Genomic DNA, 24,365 nt, shown 5'->3' with positions numbered 1-24,365 from the left:
CTCCAGTATTTTTGCCTGGAGAATCCCACAGACAGAGGAACCTGATGAGCTACAGTCCATAGGGTCACAAACAGTTGGATACAACTGAAGTGACTTAGCATGCATACAAAGATAATAGGAGAAACAGTGAGATACATATCAAACTAATTTTCACTGATGGCTTAAACAGTTAACATTAAAGTATATTTAGATATTACAGTTTAAAAATAACTTTTTTGGTTAGGTAATTTAGTTTATAGTATCTTTAAAATAGTACCTATTGTTAAACTCCCCATAGCCTTTTATTTTAATCTTTATAATTTCTTTTTGTTGTTAGAAAACTGAGCGGATCTTGAAAATTCTCTTCACAAGAAAGAAGTTTTGTAATTGTGTATGGTAATAGATGTTAACCGAACTATTGTGGTAATCATTCTGTAACATATACACAAATATTGAATCATTATGTTATATAACCTAGAACTAATATAATATTATGTCAATTGTATGTCAATTAAAAATGAATGAATAACCACTGCCAAACAGAATAAAACAAAACTTTCTTGTCTTTTATAATTTTTCTAAAGATCACTTTGTAAATATGCCTTGCTTTGTGAGTTTTCCAGTAAGCATAAAAGGGTGTCATTAATGTCTCCATTTGGTTTATAGCAGTCTCAATTTATTTAAATGCTCTTCACTGTGATTTAGAAGATGGAGCTGATTCTTCTGGTTTTGCAGGATGATAGGAATTATGGGAACCACTCACTTTAGAACTTTTCTTGCATAAACATGCTGCGATCATAAAAGGTAAAGGATAAGAATAATGTAGTTATTGCTTCTATTTTGTTATCGTGAATAACCTATAAACCAATACATTCACTGCTGACAAGGAGAACAATTTCCAGTCAGTGGAGTTTAAGAGACATAATTTTCCAACCCAGTTGTTTTAATTGAAAACTGAAAGCACAAAACTTTTTCTAGTCTTTTCTGAGGCTTTGGTTTCTTTTACTTCAGCACATTTGGGGCTTCTCTCTTTTCTCTGCTTTCCTCAGAGGAACTTCCTCTCCAGAGTCTTCTCCTGGGGAAATAATTGTAATAAGGAGGAAGGCGACTGTGTGGACAAAAATATGGATGGAATTGAAAATGGTGGTTCCACGTTGGAGGGGGGTAAGGCCTGTATGGAAACCTAATGTAGACTCGGGGCCATCGTGGTGGGAAAAAATGGAGGGGACACCTGGGTGTCCTGGTGATGAGCTGGATCCTTGTGGCTGGGTTCCTTGTGGCAGGGGGAGGGGTGAGTGTAACGATCTCGCAGTCTGTAGGGTTTGCATTATTTTGTGAGTCTCCAGGAGGAGTGACCACTTCTTCTTGTCCTGTGGGGAGAAAAGTGCATGTCAGGAAATAGGCCTGATGACAGGAGCAGAGGGGAGAGTCTTCAGGTGTCACGGAGGAGAAAGAATGGAAGGGAGAATTCTAGAGTCTCCCTAAAGCATGTTTGAGAGAACTGTCTAGGTCGGTAAAATGAGACATGGACACTCCTTGTGACCCAGAAATTCCATGCTGGAGAATTTACCCATGAGAAATGAGTTCGTATGTCTACAGAAGGTTAGTTCAAGAATTTTTGTTTTTTAAGCAGCTTTTTTTTTGGCCACACTGTGGGGTATGTGGGATCTTAGTTCTCTGACCAAGGATCAAACCGGTTCCCCCTGCAGGGGAAGTGCAGAGTCTTAACCACGAGACCACCAAGGAAATCCGCATAGCACTCTTATTCATATTAACCTAAACCTTGAAACCATCAGTGGGCTCCCTGGTGGCTTGGATGGTAAAGAATACACCTGCAATGTGGGAGACTTGGGTTGGAAAGATCCCCTGGAGGAGGGCATGGCAACCCACTCGAATATTCTGCCTGGAGAATCCCATGGACAGAGGAGCTTGGTGGGCTATGGTACAAAGGATCACAAAGAGTTGTGCATGACTGAAGCAACTAAGTACATACACACAGAAACCATCAATAGGTGAGGATAAATAAACTATGTATTTATACAATAAAATACTACTCAGTAATAAAGACCAAGAATTATGAATACAACAACATGGATGTATCCTATGATGCTATGTTGAGCCAAAGAAGTTAGACACAAAAGAGTATGTAGTGTAAGATTCCATTTATATCAAGTTCAAGAACAAGCAAAATTATGTTAATCTATGAAAGATGTTCAAGCTGGATTTAGAATAGGCAGAGGAATCAGAGATCAAATTGCCAACATCTGCTGGATCATTGAAAAAGCAAGAGAGTTCTAGAAAAACATCTACTTCTGCTTTATTGACTATGCCAAAGCCTTTGAGTGTGTGGATCACAACAAACTGTGGAAAGTTCTTAAAGAGATGGGAATACCAGACCACCTGACCTGCCTTCTGAGAAATCTGTGTGCAGGTTAAGAGGAAACAGTTAGAACTGGACATGGAACAGCAGACTGGTTCCAAATTGGGAAAGGAGTATGTCAAGGCTGTATACTGTCACCCAGGTTATTTAACTTCTATGCAGAGTACATCATGCGAAATGTCAGGATAGTTGAAGCACAAGCTGGAACCAAGATTTCTGGGAGAAATATCATTAACCTCAGATATGTAGGTGACACTACCCTTATGGCAAAAAGTGAAGAAGAACTAAAGAGCCTCTTGGTGAAAGTGAAAGAGGCAAGTGAAAAAGCTGGCTTAAAACTCAACATTCAGAAAACTAAGATCATGGCATCTGGTCCCATCACTTCATGGCAAATAGATGGGGAAACAATGGAAACAGTGAGAGATTTTATTTTTGAGGGCTCCCAAATCACTGCAGATGGTGACTGCAGCCATGAAATTAAAAGAAGCTTATTCCTTGGAAGGAAAGTTATGACCAACCTAGACAGCATATTAAAAAGCAGAGACAGTACTTTGTCAGCAAAGGTCCATCTAGTCAAAGCTATGGTTTTTCCACTAGTCATGTATGGGTGTGAGAGTTGGACTATAAAGAAATTTGAGTACCAAAGAGCTGATGCTTTTAACTGTGGTGTTGGAGAAGACTCTTGAGAGTCCCTTAGACTGCAAAGAGATCCAACCAGTCCATCCTAAAGGAAGTCAGTCCTGAATATTCATTGCTAGGACTGACCCTGAAGCTGAAACTTCAATACTTTGGCTACCTGATGCAAAGAGCTGACTCATTGGAAAAGACCCTAATGCTGTGAAAGATTAAAGGTGGGAGGAGAAAGGGACAACAGAGGATGAGAGGGTTGGATGGCATCACCAATGTGATGCACATGAGTCTGGGCAGGCTCTGGGAGTTGGTGATGGACAGGGAGGCCTGGCATGCTGAAGTTCATGGGTTGCACAGAGTCGGACATGACTGAGCAACTGAACTGAACTGAATGGTTTAAAAAAAGTGAAAAACAGCTTAGGGTTACGTGTAGGTGTTATTTAGTGGAGAAAGGAATCAGTGAATTCTTTCAATCTTGATCTGGGTGATTGTTACATGAATATGGAGATATGCACACACATTTATATTTATACACATACATATAAATATACACAAAAATATATGTGTACACATGATTATATGCACATATGCATATATGTAAAAAGTGATTCATCTGCACTTTTAAGATGTGTGCCTTTTATTGTGCATAAATTATAAATAAAAAAGAAAATTTGGTGGAAAAAAATGTAATGTTAAGAAAAGTAACTGTCCCCACAAAGGCTATTAATCCAAAAGACTTGCTTCACTTCCCCAGCAGTGAAACTGCTCCCTGAAGAGGACAGAGGGAGAGTCTATAGGCAGCAGAGAAATGAGCACTGAGGACCAGATGACAAGTTTCCGAGAAGAAATTTGGATCAATATCCAGTGTCAAGGTCTTTCCTCTAGCTGTATGATTTAATCAAATTGGCTATGAAATAGCAAGATTTCCTTTAGAAAATTATCCCTTCTTTCCTTTAGAAACTTGCCAATACAAGTCTGGAAAGGGCAGCTGAGTGTGAATGATGGAAAAAATGAATTCCTCACAAGACTGTTGTTAGACATTCAACTCTTTCATTCACTGGCCAGTGAAAAATCAGATTTCATCCAAGAGTTTCTACAAAGTGACACAGTGGAGGATGTAAGGAGAAGGTGTAGGGAAGAGGCTGGAGAGTCAGCCGCTGGCCAGTTGAATGTTGAATAAACAACAAGCCAGTCTTTCCATAGCTGTAAAATGGGGAAGGCCTCTCAAAGAGAAAAAGAGACAAGTGCCTATGTGGACACAGGGTGACTGTGAGCATAACTTTGGCTCTTGACTTTCCAGGGTTGGTCTTTTTGAAGGCTGGCTGTACTTAAGTTTCTTGGAAATATCTTTATAATAATCACCCCTATTATTTTGTTAATCCAATTTGAATGGGTGAATTAAATACTGACTCTTTCTCCCAGATCCACTCAGGCTACTGAGTATTAAAATGTTATGATTGAAACTGGATTAAGACATTTCAAACTACAGAAGATGGCTTAATGCCATATCACTCATTCTTTCCTCCTATACAATCAGATTAGTTATGAACCTTTTTAACATAAAACCTTTCTGCTGAGAGTCCACTTGCTAGAGAGGAAGCTAGCCTTATTCTTGAGCTCCATTGGGACATTTTGCTATCAGATCAGGTTTAGCTAGGTCTTGGGCTCTGCCACTCGGTAAATTGGATTCTAGCTTTTAAAACATCCACCCTTTGTGCTCATTTTACTTCTTAAAACTGAGGCTACTCACCAAATCCTCCTGACAATGGGTTATTAGAGTTGTTAGTGTTTGCCTGACTCTGGGATGTCTAGTGTTTTTTAAAATAAAAAAAAAATTTTTTTATTTTGTTTTTTTTTGACCTTGCCATGTAGCATGTGAGATCTTAATTCCTTGACCAAGGATTGAACTCATGCATTCTACTTTGGAAACTCAGAGTCTTAACCACTGGACCACCAGAGAAGTCCCTGGTTTGTCCAATATTAGTCAATGCTCTCTTCTTCCAGGAATTTCTGAGGACTCAAGGTCAAGATATATGTTTGTGCCAGTAACTAGCTCACACAAAACCACATTCTCCCAGCAGACTAGACACATGGTGACTATTTCAGGTTCCTGGTTGGCTAGCTCAAGTGGTGTAACATATGGGAAATTTAGGGACATATTTGGGGAACTGTCCCAGGATTTTGTGAGTGGGTCGATGCCATTCATGGTCTTGAAAGAGTTAATACTGCTCCTGAATTCTTCTGTCTGTCCATGTTCTGATCCATTCTCTTTGTCTTCTAAACCTTCCATAGTCTCTTCAAAGCCCCTTCAACATTCTCATTCTTCTTAATTCAACTCTCCTGACCTTTCTAAGCAGATTATTTTGCTTCATATTTCAGAGGGAAAACTTCAGTGATCTGCCACGCACTTCTTTGTTTCTACTTCTCTCACTTCAAAGAGAAGTCTACACACTGACTCCCTTTTCCCCCACCCATTTAATCCATAGGAATCTGACTCTGTTTCTGCCATCCCACAAAGAAGTATTAGTGTTGTCTCATGCACTCTGCTTTGGAAACTCAGAGTCTTAACTACTGGACCACCAGAGAGATCCCTGGTTTGTCCAGTATTAGTCAAGGCTCTCTTCTGACAAATGTTGACAACTACTTTGACAGCAATCATCAATGGTCCTGGGCTTTTAAAAAGTTGGTTCCAGATGCCAAGAACATCATTTGAATCAAGATTTCTGGGAGAAAATATCAATAACCTCAGATATGCAGATGACACCACCCTTATGGCAGAAAGTGAAGAGGAACTCAAAAGCCTCTTCATGAAAGTGAAAGTGGAGAGTGAAAAAGTTGGCCTACAGCTCAACATTCAGAAAACGAAGATCATGGCATCTTGTCCCATCACTTCATGGGAAATAGATGGGGAAACAGTGTCAGACTTTATTTTTTTGGGCTCCAAAATCACTGCAGATGGTGATTGCAGCCATGAAATTAAAAGACGCTTACTCCTTGGAAGAAAAGTTATGACCAACCTAGATAGCATATTCAAAAGCAGAGACATTACTTTGCCAACTAAGGTCCGTTTAGTCAAGGCTATGGTTTTTCCTGTGGTCATGTATGGATGTGAGAGTTGGACTGTGAAGAAGGCTGAGCGCCAAAGAATTGATGCTTTTGAAGTGTGGTGTTGGAGAAGACTCTTGAGAGTCCCTTGAACTGCAAGGAGATCCAACCAGTCCATTCTGAAGATCAGCCCTGGGATTTCTTTGGAAGGAATGATGCTAAAGTTGAAACTCCAGTACTTTGGCCACCTCATGTGAAGAGCTGACTCATTGGAAAAGACTGTGATGCTGGGAGGGATTGGGGGCAGGAGGAGAAGGGGATGACAGAGGATGAGATGGCTGGATGACATCACTGACTCGATGGACGTGAATCTGAGTGAACTCTGGGAGTTGGTGATGGACAGGGAGGCCTGGCGTGCTGCGATTCCTGGGGTCGCAAAGAGTCGGACACGACTGAGTGACTGAACTGAACTGAACTTGCCTGGTTTATCTCTATGCAGATTTCACGTCTCATTTCCTCAAGGAGGTCTTCCCTCTCCTGAGGCTGCCTTAAGGCCTTTAGCAATATGCTTCCATAACACCCATGAGTCCACTTTCACCAGATTTACCGGTTATGTGATTAGTATTCCGTGGTTATATTCCTCCTCCACTGATGTACCTGCGAGCTCATCGTGCATACCTGGTCTCCTGATCTCTAGCACTGTGCCTACAGGGGACTCGATCAGACTGAGAGAGATCTGTTTCCATAACTGCAAAAGTTATCACTTTCCTACTTCTCAGGGATAATGTGATTATTAACAAGCAAATATTTCTCACTCTGTAGCATACTGACAGGACACCAAAGATACTGAATATCGAAAATGAGAGCTCTTCTGTAACCGTAATTAGACTGAAGTCAGTCAAATATTTAAATGCAGATTGGAAACATTTTGAGAGGCAGAATAGCATAGTGTTTAAAAGCACAGGATCCCTTAAGAGAACAGACTGTATGATTTCAGTACCTTTAGACCATGAAATTTTTGCATCCTGTTTTACACTCCTGGATATGTTCCAGTCTCTCCTGGTTTACAGACTATGGGAACTTGAATAGAATTTGTATTCTGCTGTTGTGTGAAAATTGTATAAATCATAATTATGTTGAATTTGTTCATAATGCTTTTCAGGTCCACCACCTCCTTCTGCTTTTCTGTCTATTATTCTATTAATTTTTGAGAGTTTGCTATTTTAACTCCAACTAAAAATCTTAATTTATCTACTTAAAAAATAATTGTAATATACAATGGAACTATATGTAACTTTGTTCTGCATTTTCCAAGTCACTTGTAAATGTTATCATACTTTCATAATTTTTAAAAACAGCATAGAATCCCTGAGCTCTATGACTTATATGAGCTCTGCCATTTAATAATTGTGTGACTACTGACAGCTTCCATAACTTAATTGACAGCTTCCTCCAAGTCTGCCTTTCCTTATTTGTTAAAATGGAGAAAATAATGCTACTTATTGGCTTGCTGTAGTGTCTAAAATAAGATATGTAAAGTGCTCAGACATGGATGTGAGAGTTGGACTGTAAAGAAAACTGAGCACTGAAGAATTGATGCTTTTGAACTGTGGTATTGGAAAAGACTCTTGAGAGTCCCTTGGACAGCAAGGAGATCCAGCCAGTCAATCCTAAAGGAGATCAACCTTGAATATTCATTGGAAGGACTGATGCTGAAACTGAAGCTATGATACTTTGGCCACCTGATGCGAAGTGCCAACTCATTGGAAAAGACCCTGATGCTGGGAAAGATTGAAGGTGGGAGGAGAAGGGGATGACAGAGGATGAGATGGTTGAATGGCATCACCAACTCAATGGACATGAGTTTGAGTAAACCCTGGGAGTTGGGGATGGACAGGCAGGCCTGTTGTGCTGCAGTCCATGGGTTGCAAAGAGTTGGACACCACTGAGCAACTGAACTGAACTGAACTGAGCTACTAGGTTATTGAACCTCCATGAAGATGAGGAGGACTGTTGACTCTACTGGTCATTGAAAGTGAAAGTGAAAGTCTCTCAGTTGTGTCTGACTCTCTGTGACCCCATGGACTATACAGTTCATGGAAATCTCCAGGCCAAAATACTGGAATGGGTATTATTTCCCTTCTCCTGGGGATCTTCCCAACCCAGGGATCAAACCTAGGTCTCCCTCATTGCAGGCGGATTCTTTACCAGCTGAGTCACAAGGTGAGCCCAATAATACTGGAATGGGTAGCCTTTCTATTCTCCAGCAGATCTTCCCAACCCAGGAATCAAAACAAGGTCTCCCGCATTGCAGGAGAATTCTCTACCAACTGTACTATCCAGGAAGCCCCTATTGGTCATTGCTATAAACAGTCCTTTGCTTAGTGTGAGTACTTATGCCCAGTACATAACAGATGAGTTGAATGAGTGGCCAGGCAGGCAGGTGTGGATTGTATTAATGGATGTTGAGTTCATTTCTGTAGACTTTTGCAAGTCTAAGTGAATCTTTCATTCTAGTCTCAGAAAAATATTTAAAAAAAATTTTTTTTTTGGTTACATGGCATGTGGGATCTTATTTCCCAGGCCAGAAATCAGATCTATGTTCCCTGCAGTGGAAATGTGGAGTCTTACCACTGGACTGCCAAGGAAGTCCTGCCAAACCCATAAAATTTGCAAAAAAATTTACATTCAGAATTAGAGGATAATAAAATAATCAAGCCAAACTATTGCTGGAGTTTGGACATCAATTTTAAGTGGGTTTATTATAGTCTAGACATGAAATTCATAGTACGCCAACTAGTACTTTAAAGAAAGTAAGGATGAGATGACCTCTTTTTAGAAAATATAATTACCTGTAGTCTGTGGTTGTTTGGGCAGACAATAGCTGTTTTGTAGTGAGCTACCCTGATTTTTAAGAGAAGTAAGCTTTATACTTGATGTATAAGTATGCAGTTCTTCTTTTATACATTCTCAGGCGCCTTCAGAGGTGAACCAAAAAGAAATATAAGCCCTGTGATTAACTTGCTCACAATAACTGCAACTTAATTCACTTCATAGACTCACAGAATGACTAGCTATTTTGGTCAAGTCCCTAATTTTACAGATAAAGACTTTGGAGCCCACTTCACACAAGTTCACACAGGCCTCTTTCAGTCCTATGCTGTGAGTCTAGTCGACTCAACAGTGTACAGGTTACTGTGTTAGGAGCTGCGGCAAAGGCAGAGATGAAGAAACAGGACCTATGGGGAGATGCTGCAAACACATGGATCTATAATACAGAGCATAACGCAGTAAGTACCGTGGGCGATGTGCGAATTGCTGTAAGAATTCAAAAATGGCAGATAGAGGGAGTTTGCAATTTTAAAGCTACATATCCTAAGAAAACTGTTGTGAAGGTAGCACCATAGTGACACTAAACGACATCATATGAAGCAGAATTGTAATATCAGATGAAAGCAGGGGAGGGGCTAGCCACAGCTGCTGCAATGGAGATGAGAGAGGATGGTGTGAGTTCGGGGACCCACACACGATCCTGTCTGGCAGAGCCAGGACAGGTATAAGCAAGTGATGACCTGGAGCCAGGCTGCCTGGAGAGAGTGAAGCTGCATCCGAAGGACTCTGAGGCCAGTCTGAGGGACAGTGGGGAAGAGGGAGCCCAAAACAGAAACCACATTTTAGCAGTGCTTAAAAAAAGTGAATAAACCTCTAATTTCCTTATAACTTCTTTAGCTATGTGTTTATAGGGTTTCCTGAAGAGTGGTTCACTTTCTGGAACCACCAGCTCCATTGGACCTGCTCCTCTCCACTCTGTTATGAGCTATGGTGCATGGGCTCAGCGAACTGGTTGGGGGATGACTAGGGTCTACTAGGGTCTGGCTGCACCCCTGCAAAGTTCCAGGGCCACATGAAAGGAGTGGAGGGCTCAGTATGACTCATGGGGCTCTCCTCCTTTTCTTGCCTGTCCCCAGGGTTTGCAAACCAATTCTCTGGCTCAGGCCACCTGGAAATTTTGTAGTGGGGGAAAAGGAAAGAGAAAGGAGCGGTGGAGAAATTGAATCTCATAGAATCTCAAAGCAAGAAGTCTAGGCTCACCTCCGCAGCACCAGGACACAACTGACTGCTTTGGACACAACTTTAATCACAACTGTGATTAAAGCATTAACAAACAGAAAGTGAACACCCACCATGTGCAAATTACCACGTTATTGGGAAATCAAAGAGGTAGACATTGCTGTAATTCATGGGGGATATTGTTAGCTCCACAACAATAATAACTAGTATTCATATACTGCTTGAAGTTTGAAGAGCTTTTCTTGCAGGATAGCTCATTTCGTCCTAACAACCCCCATAATATTGGATGTCATTCATGCTGTCACTTTACACAAGAGGAAATGCATTTCAGAGCAGTTAAGTGCATCTAAAGTTATATAGCTAAGACTGAGACTCAGACCAATATCTTCCGATGATAAAAATTCAGTGTCGTTCTCTTTAACCACACAGGCTGATGGAAGCTGACGTAAATATTTCCAGTTCATGGATATGCATAATCATGGAGCCAAATTCATTCTTTTTACACAGCTTATTAATTAGTGGACCCACAGGGGAATAAAAGCAAAACCCTTACCTTCTGCCACAGTTACCACCAACCAGCAGACCAATAGCCAGTAGGAGAAGCAGGGTCTGTGAGCCATGGCTTCTACCCTGAGCAGTCACTGCCTCGAACCCAACGTGGCTTTAAAGGGGGTGGGTGAGTCACCCACAGCTTGATTCAGGGAGTTGTATTTGCATAATGGACCACAGCCATCAGGGCCTGTGGTGTGAGGGTAAGAAGTCAGCAAGGAAATACCAGACAGTATTTATCAACCAGAGCCTCTTATAATGCCGGCCAAACATCATCTATCCACCCTTGACTGGAGTTGGATTATGGACAATCACTCCCTCGCTATACTTCTAATTCCTTCAAATCTTTTTCTGTTAGTGTCTTCTCTTTACTTGTGTGCATAGGTCTCCTCAGCAAGAGAAAGGATCTGTCCAGGTAGTATTCCACACTCTTTCCTTCCGTATAGCTTACCTCACAAAGCCAAACAGGATGGGGAGGGGGTTATCCAAAGGCTCAGGGACTGAAGCGGTTTGACGAGGCTGTTCACAGATTTCAGATCAGGGATTATGTCTCTTCTGCTTTGGTTCAGGAGGCAAGAGCAACAGTTGAAAAACTGTCTTCTCTAGTAGCCGTCATGGTGGTTGTCTAAACAGACACGAAAATTTTGGGAGATTAACTTAGTTAGTTGTCCTTTCAGGACTCCCTCTGATTCATCAAATTGCCCCAAAGATGCCCAGTTTGTTTCCTGTCAGCTCCTGGAGGAATGGGAGGGGATGGTCACAAGTGATTAAAAGCATGGACCCTCCCTAGCGATGATCATACTAAGTAAGTCAGAAAGACAATATCATATGAAATCCACGTGGGATCTAAAATATGGCACAAATGAGCTTATCTATGAAACAGAACAGACTCACAAACACACAGAACACATCTGCAGTTGCCGAGGGAATGTGGGGCATTGGGGGAGAGATGGATTGGGAGTTTGGGATTAGCAGATACAAACTTATATATAGAATGGATAAACAACAAGGTCCTACTGTGTAGCACAGGGAACTATGTTCAATATCCCGTGATAAACCATAATGGAAAAAAATATGAAAAATGATGTGCCGGGGTCCAGCCCCGGTGGATCCAGGGTGATTCGAAGGTGGGGACGGAGTCGGCGTCTTTGGAAAAATACATATTTAATCACAGATATAGAGAGATTAGAAATGGATAGTGCAGTAGGAAGATTTGTGGAGAAAAAGAGGCTGAATAACTTGGATTACGTGGAATAGCATCCATGCTCCAGATGGGAATTCAGCCAGAAAAATGGGAGCAAGAAAGAAGCGACATGGGGGAATCAGTCTTTCCGGAAACTGATCCGATTTCTTTATTTTTGGGTTTGCTTATATACCTTTTGTTACACATAGGGATGAATACAGAGTTACGCGGGAGTCAGCAGTCCTGACCTTTATCAAAATCAGGTGCTTCACATAAATGTATAAAAAAGGAACATCATCTTCTGGCCATGAGTGAGACCTGCTGACATTTTATGATCCTTTCTTTCTGATAACCAAAAAACTTATTTCTTCCAAGGGTGTTTTTTCTTAAACCAAGCACCGCCCTCCAAATAAAGTTACATTCCTATAGGGTGAGGGTGTAGTGAGTTACAATCAAGAAAGGAATTTATTTAACCCAAGGTTAACATGATTAGTCTTAAAGGTTAATACTTATTTCTCCTATATGCTTAAAGGTTAATACTTATTTCTCCTATATGTTAGTTATATTCATTATAAGGGTAGGGAACATGGAGATTTAGCAGCAAACATCAGCCCAACAAATGAAAATTCTTTCACCAATGCTCCCCTTAAGATCTATTTAGTCTTAAGATATGATAAAGTTACATTCTTACATAGCAAGGACACAGTGATATATAACAAAGTACAGTGATCTATTACAAAAGAGAAAATCCATTAGCTCAAAAAGTCTAGTATTGCTAACATCAAAAACTACTGTATTTCCTTTTCTATATTCCAAATACATTGATTAATATATTCCCAGGTGCCTAAGGGTATGGAGGCCTGGCAGCAATCATTGACTCAACAAGAAGAAAAAGCCCTATGCTAATTAAGACTCTCCAAATACTCCAAAACTCTGTGCTGTTTATGGTTGAGAGGTAGTAAACAATCATGTGGCAGGAGTATGGATAATCCTGTCATACAAGCTAGTCTGTCAGCAGAGAGGTTTGACCTGAGACATCCTTGTCCTACCCAGAGCAGGGAATTAGCAGCAATTATTGACACAACCAATGAAAAACCCTTCCCCAATATAATTCCTAACCAACCCATTATACTAATAATTTCTAACTCCCCAAAAGATTTTGCCTTTAGTAAGTCTAAAACATCTTGTGCCTCTCAGGTTGGGAGGCTGTAAACAATCACATGTGGCCGGACGAACCTATACAGGCGGGCTAGATAACCTTCAGAGGAGTCCGTAAGCTGAAACACTCTTGTCACGCCCAGGAATTTTTATTGCCTTGGAGCTGCAGGTTTACTCCTTCTCCGAGAGAAACGGTTATGGGGGAGAGCCCCCCGTAAAGTCAGAGGTGTAGGTGAGAGCATAAAACAGACTCTGGTTTTGGGGTTAGATGCTCGGGAACAGGGGGTTTCCTGAGGCTTGATCACGCCTTTGCGTATGCCAAGCCTCCTTCCTCATGACCTCTGCCATGGGCGGAGTTCCTCACGCTGGCCCCTGGCAATGATGTATATAGGTGTATAATTGAGTCACTTTGCTGTATAGTAGAAATTAACACATTGTAAATAAACTATACTTAAATAAAATAAAGGTTAAAAAAAGGTATGGACTTCAGAGTCAGGAAAAACTGGCTCCAGCTCTGATTCCTTTTCTTACTAGGTGGGTGACTTGAAGCCTCAGGGATAAAATGGGGCTTGTAGCATTTCCCTCTGAGGATTGTTGTGACGAATAAAAGAGGTAATTGACACAGAGCTCCAACCACAGTGTTTAATTGAAGGCTAATTGCTTAACAATATTGTGGTGGTTTTTGCCATACATTGACATGAATCAGCCATGGGTGTACATCCTGAACCCCTCTCCCACCTCCCTCCTCAGCTCATCCCAAATAAATTAATTAATTAGTTTAAAAATTACTTAATTATAAGGAAAGTTCAGCTGGCATAAAGAGGTTTGAGAACAAACAACACAGAACAGGTTTGGGGACCAAAACAACTCAGGTAGTTGGAGCAGACATACACGAAGGCGCTACAGAGAAGCTTCTGGTTTCAAATGTTCAACATGCTGCAGGCACCCACCAGACTGTTCTGTATAAAGACTGGAAGCTTCCATTAAGCTGCTGAACTGTCTAAGAGAACATCTTCTACTGTGCCAATATAGATATTGATAATGTTTACTGAGCATCTATTATGTGTCTAATAGGCACTGTGCTAAGCATGTAGCTTGCATTGTATAACTGAATGTCCATAATCTGTGAGGCAAATATTATCATCTTTACCTACATGGCAACCAAGGCCCAGAGAAGTACTCAAGCAATGTATCCAAAGTTGCACCACTGAGGGGTGGCAGAGCTGAGATTTTTAAGTTGGTGTGAATCCAAAGCCTGTCTCCCCTCTTCCTGCCCACAATGGCTCTGCAAACAAATATTAAATAAAAGGTGTAAGCAGTGGCCACAGGACTGGAAAATGTCACTTTTCATTCCAATCCCAAAGAAAGGCAATGCCAAAGAAGGCTCAAACTACCGCACAATTGCATTCATCTCACACGCTAGTAAAGTAACCCTCATAATTCTGCAAGCCAGACTTCAGCAGTACGTGAACTGTGAACTTCCAGATGTTCAAGCTGGGTTTAGAAAAGGCAGAGGAACCAGAGATCAAATTGCCAACATCCGCTGGATCATGGAAAAAGCAAGAGAGTTCCAGAAAAACATCTATTTCTGCTTTATTGACTCTGCCAAAGCCTTTGACTCTGTGGATCACAATAAACTGTGGAAAATTCTGAAAGAGATGGGAATACCAGACCACCTGACCTGCCTCTTGACAAACCTATATACAGGTCAGGAAGCAACAGTTAGAACTGGACATGGAACAACAGACTGGTTCCAAATAGGAAAAGGAGTACATCAAGGCTGTATATGGTTACCCTGCTTATTTAACTTATATGCAGAGTACATCATGAGAAACACTGGGCTGGAAGAAGCACAAGCTGGAGTCAAGATTGCCAGGAGAAATATCAATAACCTCAGATATGCAGATGACACCACCCTTATGGCAGAAAGTGAAGAGGAACTAAAAAGCCTCCTGATGAAAGTGAAAGAGGAGAGTGAAAAAGTTGGCTTAAAGCTCAACATTCAGAAAATGAAGATCATGGCATCTGGTCCCATCACTTCATGGGAAATAGATGGGGAAACAGTGGAAACAGTGTCAGACATTATTTTTTGGGGCTCCAAAATCACTGCAGATGGTGACTGAAGCCATGAAATTAAAAGACACTTACTCCTTGGAAGGAAAGTTATGACCAACCTAGATAGCATATTCAAAAGCAGAGACATTACTTTGCCAACAAAGGTCCGTCTTGTGGTCATGTATGGATGTGAGAGTTGGACTGTGAAGAAGGCTGAGCGCCAAAGAATTGATGCTTTTGAACTGCTGTGGTGTTGGAGAAGACTCTTGAGAGTCCCTTGAACTGCAAGGAGATCCAACCAGTCCATCCTAAAGGAGATCAGTCCTGGGTGTTCATTGGATGGACTGATGCTGAAGCTGAAACTCCCGTACTTTGGCCACCTCATGCGAAGAGTTGACTCATTGGAAAAGACCCTGATGCTGGGAGGGGTTGGGGGCAGGAGGAGAAGGGGACGACAGAGGATGAGATGGCTGGATGGCATCACCAACTCGATGGATATGAGTTTGAGTGAACTCTGGGAGTTGATGACGGACAGGGAGGCCTGGCGTGCTGCAATTCATGGGGTCGCAAAGAGTCGGACGTGACTGAGCTGAACTGAACTGAACTGAACAAGAATAAAAATACAAAAGTGAAAAAAAATAAAAAAGAAAGGGAGCTGTTGTGGTTGTAGCTGAATTACAGTGACTTCAATTCTTTGTTCTCTTAGGAGCTTATACTTGCCAACTCATTCTATCGCTCAAAGACCTAATGGTTGAGCAGAACATTTGCAGAAAGAATAAAACAGAACACAGTCCCTGGCTTCAAAAGGCTGGAATCTATGAGGGAGACTGTGCAAACTGAGAACCAAAGTAAATAAGAATGTAAACACTCACCAACCAGAAGAATGGTAAATTCTACAGACTTGATGATAAACCTAGGCAAAAATTCTAGAAATAGATGGTTCAGTCAATGATGCATCAGCAATTTGGAAAGGAAGCAGGGACAAGCTTAGTGCCTGAGATTCCACGGTTCAGTTCTGTTGACCACATGTCCTGTGCCACGTCTAGGGCTGGTATAGGTGCTCGGGCTAAAGATGGAGTTCCTGCTGTCATGGAATGTCTAGTCTGGCAGGGACATTAAATATTAATTAAGGAGTGACAAGAAAGGGTTTGAGTGTTAAGATGAAAAAAGCCCTGGGAGCTGCAAAGCAGAGACACTCATAACTTTATGCCAATGGGTGTGTATTACATATGCTATTAATACTTTGTATTCTGTATTAGAATCACATTGCCATGCGGATCTAACAAAATTAGATCCACATACTCTGTGTAACTACTGCCAGTGTTGTGTTATGGATTTACTGCAAACTATTTAGCCAAACATTTTGTATGATGGACATTTGTATTATTTCTTTTGCTCCTCTTTCTTTTTGTATTGGATTTCTGATGACCTTTCATTTGAAATATTGATGAAAATAAGTAACAAAAGCAAAATGGTAATAGAATTTTTTTTTTCTGTTTGCATTTGTTGTCCTGAAGTTTATGAAGTAAAGAAATAAAACTTCAAAAGGAACAAAAATGTTTAAAGTTTCATACAATTCTTTTTTTTTTTTTTGGCTATACTGAGCAGCATGCAGGATCTTAGTTCCCTGACCAAGGATGGAACCCATGCCTCCTGCCTTGGAAGCATGGAGTCTTAACCACTGGACTGCCTGGGAAGTCCCTCATCGAATTTTTATTTGACAGAAAATCCTAACATATCTTTTAAAAAAACTTTTATTATTTATTTATTTGGCTGAGCGGGGTCTTTAAAAAAAAAGTATTTATTTTTGGCTTCCTTTAGGTCTTCCTTGCTGCCTGTGGGCTTTTCTCTAGTTGTAGGGGTCTACTCTTTAGTTATGCCGGGCCGGTTTCTCATTGCAGTGGCTTCTCTTGTTGGCAACCACAGGCTCTAGGGTGCCCAGGCTCCAGAATTTCTGGCTCCCGAGCTCTAGAGCATGGCAGTTATGGCACACGGGCTTAGTTGCTCCATCGTATGTGGGATCTTCCAGGACCAGGGATCAAACCTGTGTCTCCTTCATTAGCAGGTAGATTCTTTTTCTCAGAGAGCTACCAGGGAAGCCTTACATTGGATTTTTTTTTTTAATTTTTATTTTTACTTTATTTTACTTTACAATACTGTATTGGTTTTGCCATACATTGATATGAATCCACTTAGTTGCGGCCTGTGGGAACTAGTTCCCTGACCAGGAATCTAACCCAGGTGGCCTGCATTGGGAGTGGGGAGTTTTAGCAGCTGGACCAACCAGGAAGTCCCTGTAACATATCTTTACTGCTGGTCTTTATTTGCATGTTATTATTCAGACCATACAAGTTGAGAGCTGCTGGATGTCTGTCCGCGGCTTTGAGGGGTGCTCGGCAGAGCCCCCTATCACACGCTCAAGGACCCCAGCACGACTGCTTGAGGATGATCAGCAGCACCTAGCCTCACTCACCTCCGCAGTCCTGATGGGATGAAGTCCCTGTTTTGCTGCCAGGCCTTAGACAACCAAAGGCGTGACAGACGTCCAATAAGGCTGGTTTCCTGCGGCAGAAACCGCTGAAGCTGTCTGGGGGCAGGCGTTCCCCTTTCCTGGCCGTGTGAATAAGCCGGGAAGCTGCCATCAGGGCCGCCGTGAGTCAGGATTACGGATAACTTGGGGAGAGTGATGGGTACTGGCCTGCCCCCTGAATCAGGCCGAGGGAGTTAGGGCTAGCGCTGCGAGGCTCATTTCCTGGAGGCCCGGGGGTGGATCAGCGTGTTGTGTCAGGAGCACTGAGGCACACACTCCTTCCGGGAATCTATGGGTTTCTGTGGTTGGCGCCAACGTGGAGCAGACTGTATGACTCTCCTGCTAGGCTTGCTAAAGGCGTCTTCGGCTGGGATTTCTCCTAAAAGGGATTGCAGGCACCAGAGACATATCTCCAACTTCACCGCTTTGCAGATCTGGAGACTGAGATGAGACCTGGAGAAGTTTCCTAAAGTCATCTCAGTGATTTAACAACAGAACATCCTGGCCATGGGTGGAGTGATGCCCACCATGTGAGGGCTCTCATTTACCAATGGTCTGAAGCAGTATCAAACCAGTGGGATAAATCAGGGTGCTAGTCTCTGCCTTGACACCCATTAGCTGTGAGACCCTGGACCTGTCAGCCTGACTGACGCAGTTTCATCTGTATAACATAGCATTTGCTGCGTCCTGTGCATCACTGTTCTAATTATTGTGCATACATCAAGCCATTTAATTCTCAGAATAACCCAATGAGGAAGGTAATATTGTGAACCCCACTTAAAGATGAGAAAATTGAGGCACAGAGAGGTCAATTCATGCGACTACTAAGTGGCAGAGCCTTGATATGAACATAGGCAGCTAGGCTCTAGAATTCATGCTCTAATTGTTGTGCTAGGTACACTCTGACCCCCTGGTTGTCAGCTTATTGTTATAAAGGCTCTGTGAAAGTATCCTGAAAATTCAGGCATGCACGGTAGGACAAAAGTTGGTTGTTAACATAATTTTTTTTTCAAGGCTTAAATAAATAAAAAGAGGTAGAAGGAGAACTTACAGATTAAAAGAGATTTAAGACACATAAACAATGACAACATTTGGACCTTATTTGGGTCCTACTTCAAATAAACAAATTGTTAAAGAAAATACAACTAGGGAAATGTAAACACTGGATATTTGATGATATTAAATAATTATTGTAAATATGATGGTGATAAATGATTTTAACAAAAAGATAAAGATGGATTCAGAGATAGTTGCTGAAATATTCACAGGTTATATGTTGTCTGGGATTTACTTCAAAATAATCAGAGGATGGGGAGTATAGATGAAGCAAGATTGTCCATGTTTAATAATGATTTAAGCCTGGTGAAGGGTGTATCTGGGTTTATGTCAAAGCCCCATGGACCTACTTTGCAGGGCTGATGGGAAGAATGACAACTGATAGGGAGGGAGAGAGGGGGTTGGATGCTCTTTCGGAGATTCCCCTTCTAAGGTACCACTGATTTCAGGGTGACCCCAGTGCTTCCTACATGGCAGACTCTTAGTGGATTCTTCTGGCTTGCATGAATGCGTGAGCATATGGATGAATGAATGTGAATGAATCTGGCCCACGATGAGTTGGAGAACCAGTCTGTCACAAGATCAGAAACAGTATCTAATTTCTAGGTCAAATAGAATGATGAAATTATTCTGTATGTTTCCCAGTTAAGCAAATTGCACATTTAAAGGCATCTTTATCTATCACTATCATAAGGACCAAAATACTCCTACACCTTCCCGCCTTATCCTGGTAGACAAACCACATGAGAAGATGTACTAAAACCTCCACTCTGAAGCCATATCCCCACTATTCACACCTCACAGAGACAACACTGCTCTGAGTTCCCCTGCTGTTATCTTTTGCTTGCCCTGCCCAACATCTGTCCCAGTGCTCCTGATTAGCCTAAGTTCCCTGGCTTCAGGACTTCCTACACTTGCAAATCACATTGCTTTTGTATGGCCACAGAAATTGGTTTAGGGTTGGGCATTTGACTCAAGCCAAATCAACTGAGGCCCAGTCAAAACCAATCCTGGAACTTTTGTATAAGTGACTGGAAAAGAGGCACATAAATTTTGCATTTGGACTTGAAGTTGGGAGAGACATACCTACACAAACAGAGAGTCTGCTCAATAAAACCGATTGGAGAGATAGCAGATTCAGACATCATTTGATCCCCTGGATCCAGCTATACCTGAGGCCATACCCAGTGCCCTGCATGTGGTATGGTAAGACTGATTCTAAAGTATTACCAGCACAGTCATTATGGTAGCAAATCACCTAGAGAATAAAGATTCTAGTCTAGTGTTGCTTGTTAAATGGAAAGAAGAGCTATTAATTTTTATATTCTTGTATTTGCTTACAAGCTATAGAAGTAGACAGGGAGTAGAAAATTATGTCAGTTCCGGTGGTTGGGTAAGGTAAGGCATTTGAAGAAATTAAGATGATTCTTTTTATCATTCCATGCATTCTTCCTGAGAGCTGAGAGAAGCCAGGTGACTAGACAGGCTTCCCCGCAGGGGGAAGCTGTGGATACCTGAGTGTCTTGGCTACGAATGCGGTCAGGTGACTTCATCCTGTGTGCTCAGCCGCCCTGTTTATGCCTGGCAGTAGCATCAGACAGATCCAGGTTGCGGTGATGAATCACTATGGGCTTTCCCCAGCTTCAGACACAGGGTGCGTACAAATTTTATCCTTCAACCTTAAACTGCCCCAGTTTGAGCTCCTGAATGGAATGAGTGAAGTCTGGCCTTTAGGTGTTTTCAATGAGCAATTCAGTATTTAGTGAATTGAAATCTCTGGGTTGTAGATTGGGGTTGATAACAATGTATCTCTTTGTAGAACTGAGGAGAATATGTATCATGATACAAGCTGTAAGACCAAGGGGCAAGTTACCCAAGTTTAATTTCCTACTCTATAAAATGAGAATAATAATAGTGCCTACCTCACAGGGTTGTTGTGAGTTTAAATGAGTTAATGCCATTTAAACACTTTCAATGGAAATTGGGGCTATGTAAATATTAACTATAATTACTCTTGAAAAATAATAACTTTCTGTTTCAGACAAACGTTTCTTCTAGAACCTACATATCATATCTGAAACAAAACTAAGAAAAGGCAGAACGAGAGGATTTATGAAAATTGTGACTTGTGAGCGTGTGCAATACCTCTCACACAGCAGTACTTTGAAGTCCTGTTTTTTAATTTTCTGAGATATTGAGGCAGTTGGAAAGCTGAATGGGAAGGTTCTCAACAGGCAATGAAGGGGGTTTTCTTTAGGTTTCTGCTAGGTGGCTAGTCATGGGCAAGCTAATTAAAATCTTGTCATCATACTTACCCAGACAATGGTTTCTATAACTTGCAGTAGTTAAGCTGGCAGGGGTTTGAGAGAGTTCTTTGAAATATTCAGGAATTACAGGAAATGGTAATACTTTAAGACTTGTATCTAACATTCACCAATGTCTGCAGGAGATGATGAGGGTAATGGTAACAAGCAGCTACTAGTTTTTTCAGAAATGGTGTGGTTTTGATTTAAATTTGTAGAATGCTGTTAAAACTTGTTCTTTCCTCCCCTCTCCTCTCTCTCCTCCCCACACTTCTTTCTCTTCCCACTCCCTCTACCCTACAGGAATTATCTTCTTCCTTCTCTATAGAACCAGCCACTTTAAACATTTTATTTACTTGTTTAGGCTGCGTTGGGGCTTATTTGCGGCCCTCAGGCTCTCTGCTGCAGTGTGCGGGCTTCTCTGTAGTTGCTGCATGTGGGATCTTAGTTCTCTGACCAGGGATGGAACTCATGTACCCTGCATTGGAAGGTGAATTCTTAACCACTGGACCACAAGGGAAGTCCAATAATTAACCACTTTTTAACAATTTGCCACATATCCTTCTATTCCTTTTTCTATGTATTTACACACACACACACTTAAAAATTGTTTTGCAGGTGGGTTTAAAAATTTTTTTATAAATGGGATAATATTTTGAGTTGCCTTCTTAATTATTTCTTTTTCTTTTCTTCACATGCCAATTCATATAGATGGATCTCTTTCTTTTGAATTGTTGCTTACTATTGCCTTGTATGGGTGCACCATAGTTTTATTTATCGATTCACTGCCTGATGGAATTTGAGTTCCTTTCCATTTTGTGGTCTTATAAACAATCCTCCCATAGGGCACCTGCAGAGTGCATTTGCCGTAAGGTACATTTAAAAGTAGCTTGCTGAAATTGTTTTTAGATTTAAATTGTAGAATTCATCTTCATTTCATTCTAGTTTTCTGGTCCCTATGGCACTTTGTGGGCTGGATCCTTTGGATAGCCACATTTTATTGCTGGCTAAAATCATTTCATATCCTTTCAACAAGGATATATCCAGATAATGGTGAAGGCCACAGAAAGGTGAAACGTACATCTCAATGAGGCATTCCCTACTCTTAAGACCTACCCACAAGTGTCAGAGAGAGTGTGGCAGCCAAAACATTTTTTTTAAATGCTCAGGATTTCAGAGGTAGTTCCCTTCAGCTGTATAGGCTGGCAACGCTTTGTACCATTATAAAGTCTACCTCTTTTATAAGCACTGGTACCCTTTACTTCTAATTAAATTGTATGTTGAGTACACTTTGCTGGCAAGTCTGCAGCTGGTGCCTGTCTCTACAAGGTGCTCATCTCCAGTATTTGTGGTTAGTGTCCTGCACTAACAGAGTATGCTTCACTATCTCTGTTTAATAAATCATGTCCGCTTTAAAAAGCATGAGACCTAGATTTGCTGAGGCAGATGTGATCTTCTGTATTTTTTTTCAACAGCATAAGCTCTACCACAAGGATTTGGGAAATTTATTATCTGACACAAATCTGTTGGAGACTCCTTGGCTGTCAGCTGACCACAAATCATGGAGCCAAGGTTAAGTTCAAAGTATCTATCTAGTACGTGACTGGATACTATGAGACAGTGCTAACTCTAATTAGCCAGTTCAGAGTGAGATGAGGTGCTCGACCTAGAATGTAGATCAACACGTAGTTTCAGTGGGACTTGCCTGGTGGTCCAGTGGTTAAGACTCCATGCTATCAATGCAAGGGGTATGGGTCAATCCCTGGTTGGGGAACAAAGATCTCTCATGCTCTGGCCAAAAAATAAACAAGTATATCCTAAAAACACATTGCTTTATTCATGGAGAAAATCTCACTATGAAAGTATGTTGACTAAATAGTGGGCTTGGCGATGTAGTTGAGTTCTTTTCTTATGTGAACTCCTTTACTTGGGCACTGGTCTCTGAGCCATATGATGAGTAGCCCTGTCTCAAGGGCTTTATGAAATGGAATGAATGAGTGAATGAGACATATCTAAGGTGGATTAAGTGATCTTTTCAGAGTTGACGTGGGAGGATGTGATTAAATAAAACTTTCCTGACTTTCAGTGGGACGATGTTCCTTGCTTGTCCTTGAGCTGCCACGGAGAGGGAAGGTTTGTTTAAGGCACAAACAGATCGCCTGGCTGCTGCTGCGTGTACTACTCTTATTCCCTATCAAGACCATTTCTCCCCCCTTGAGCTCTGCCCTTCTTCCGGGTTCTTATCTCCTTTCCCCATTATCCTGCCATAGGATTTAAAGAAAGAAAAACAACACGTGGAAAGCTCATTGTATGGTCTGTGTTTTACAACCAGTTAAATATAATTCTCATCAATTATATTGATGAGGAAGGTATATTGTCTACTTCGTAAATGCTCATAGAGGTTCAGTAATTTGGCCCGGGTCCCATCTGTTGCAAACTGGCAGGCTTGAGACTTGAACCCGGGTCTCTTTGATTCTCCCCAGGTGGTTTGGTTCCCTACTCTTACTTCTGAGGAGGCTGCTAATAGAGTCCCAGTCCTGTGACAGAAGTTTATAAGTGTCTACGTCGACACACTCGAGTTCCATTTTGGAGCTTGGAGGCTCCATACGTTTCATAGTCACCTACTTTAATCGCCACGGTCTGGCCACTTTGCTTCTTTTGTGTCATATACGTGTGCATCCCTGTAGACTGCGTATGCCTTCACCTTGTCATCTTTGCATCCCTCACAATACTGTATGGGGCTTTGAAAGCAGCACACGCAATGGGTTATGATGTTAAATTGGCTAGTCTATAAGTTTCTTTCTGTGCCTAAAAAGTGCAAGTGAAAGTCACTCAGTCATGTCTGACTCTGCGACCCCATGGACTACACAGTCCATGGAATTCACCAGGCCAGAATACTGGAGTGAGTAGACGTTCTATTCTCCAGGGGATCTTCCTGACCCAGGGATCCAACCCAGGTCTCCCGTGTTGCAGGCAGATTCTTTAGCAGCTGAGCCACCAGCTGAAGTAAATATTAAATGAAGGAGACCGAGACTCAAACACTGAAACTTTACGATGTTGTGGTATGAATTCTATTGCACATGTGCTTCTACTATTAATAATGAGGCAGTGCACAGTGAGGAGAAAGGCACCAGGAAGCCCTTTCTCCTGAACTGCACTCCTTGGCATTCTCAGATTACTGCTGTTGGAACTTCCTACTAGTCTCTGACCTTGAGGACAGGAACTGGTGTTTTCTCTGTTGGTTATCTAGAGCCTAGTGTATTTTCTGGCATTCAGTTCCTGAAACTTGAAAAATATGCGTTGACTGTGCTAAGTTCTCAGCATTTCCTCTTAAACTGCTGTTACTGGTGCTTGTTATGGACCCCCATGCGGTTCTTATTACAGGTTGTATCTGGCTGCTGCTCCTGGGTTCCCTGGTCCTGATCC

General features: G+C 41.6%; 1 protein-coding gene across 1 annotated transcript; it reads right to left on the bottom strand.

The window, feature by feature from the left end:
• Positions 1-981: 981 nt before the first annotated feature.
• On the bottom strand, positions 982-10,725 carry ODAPH (odontogenesis associated phosphoprotein). The gene is made up of 3 exons (XM_052641783.1): positions 10,659-10,725; positions 1,210-1,349; positions 982-1,065 (listed from the first exon to the last, which is right to left on the bottom strand). The coding sequence occupies exons 1-3, from the start codon at positions 10,723-10,725 to the stop codon at positions 982-984; spliced, it is 291 nt and encodes a 96-aa protein (XP_052497743.1).
• Positions 10,726-24,365: the final 13,640 nt, after the last annotated feature.

This window comes from Budorcas taxicolor, chromosome 6, assembly GCF_023091745.1.
Source record: "Budorcas taxicolor isolate Tak-1 chromosome 6, Takin1.1, whole genome shotgun sequence".
Lineage (NCBI taxonomy): Eukaryota > Metazoa > Chordata > Mammalia > Artiodactyla > Bovidae > Budorcas > Budorcas taxicolor.
The sequence above is the reverse complement of the archived record's forward strand: the minus strand, read 5'-3'. Positions and strand labels throughout refer to the sequence as shown.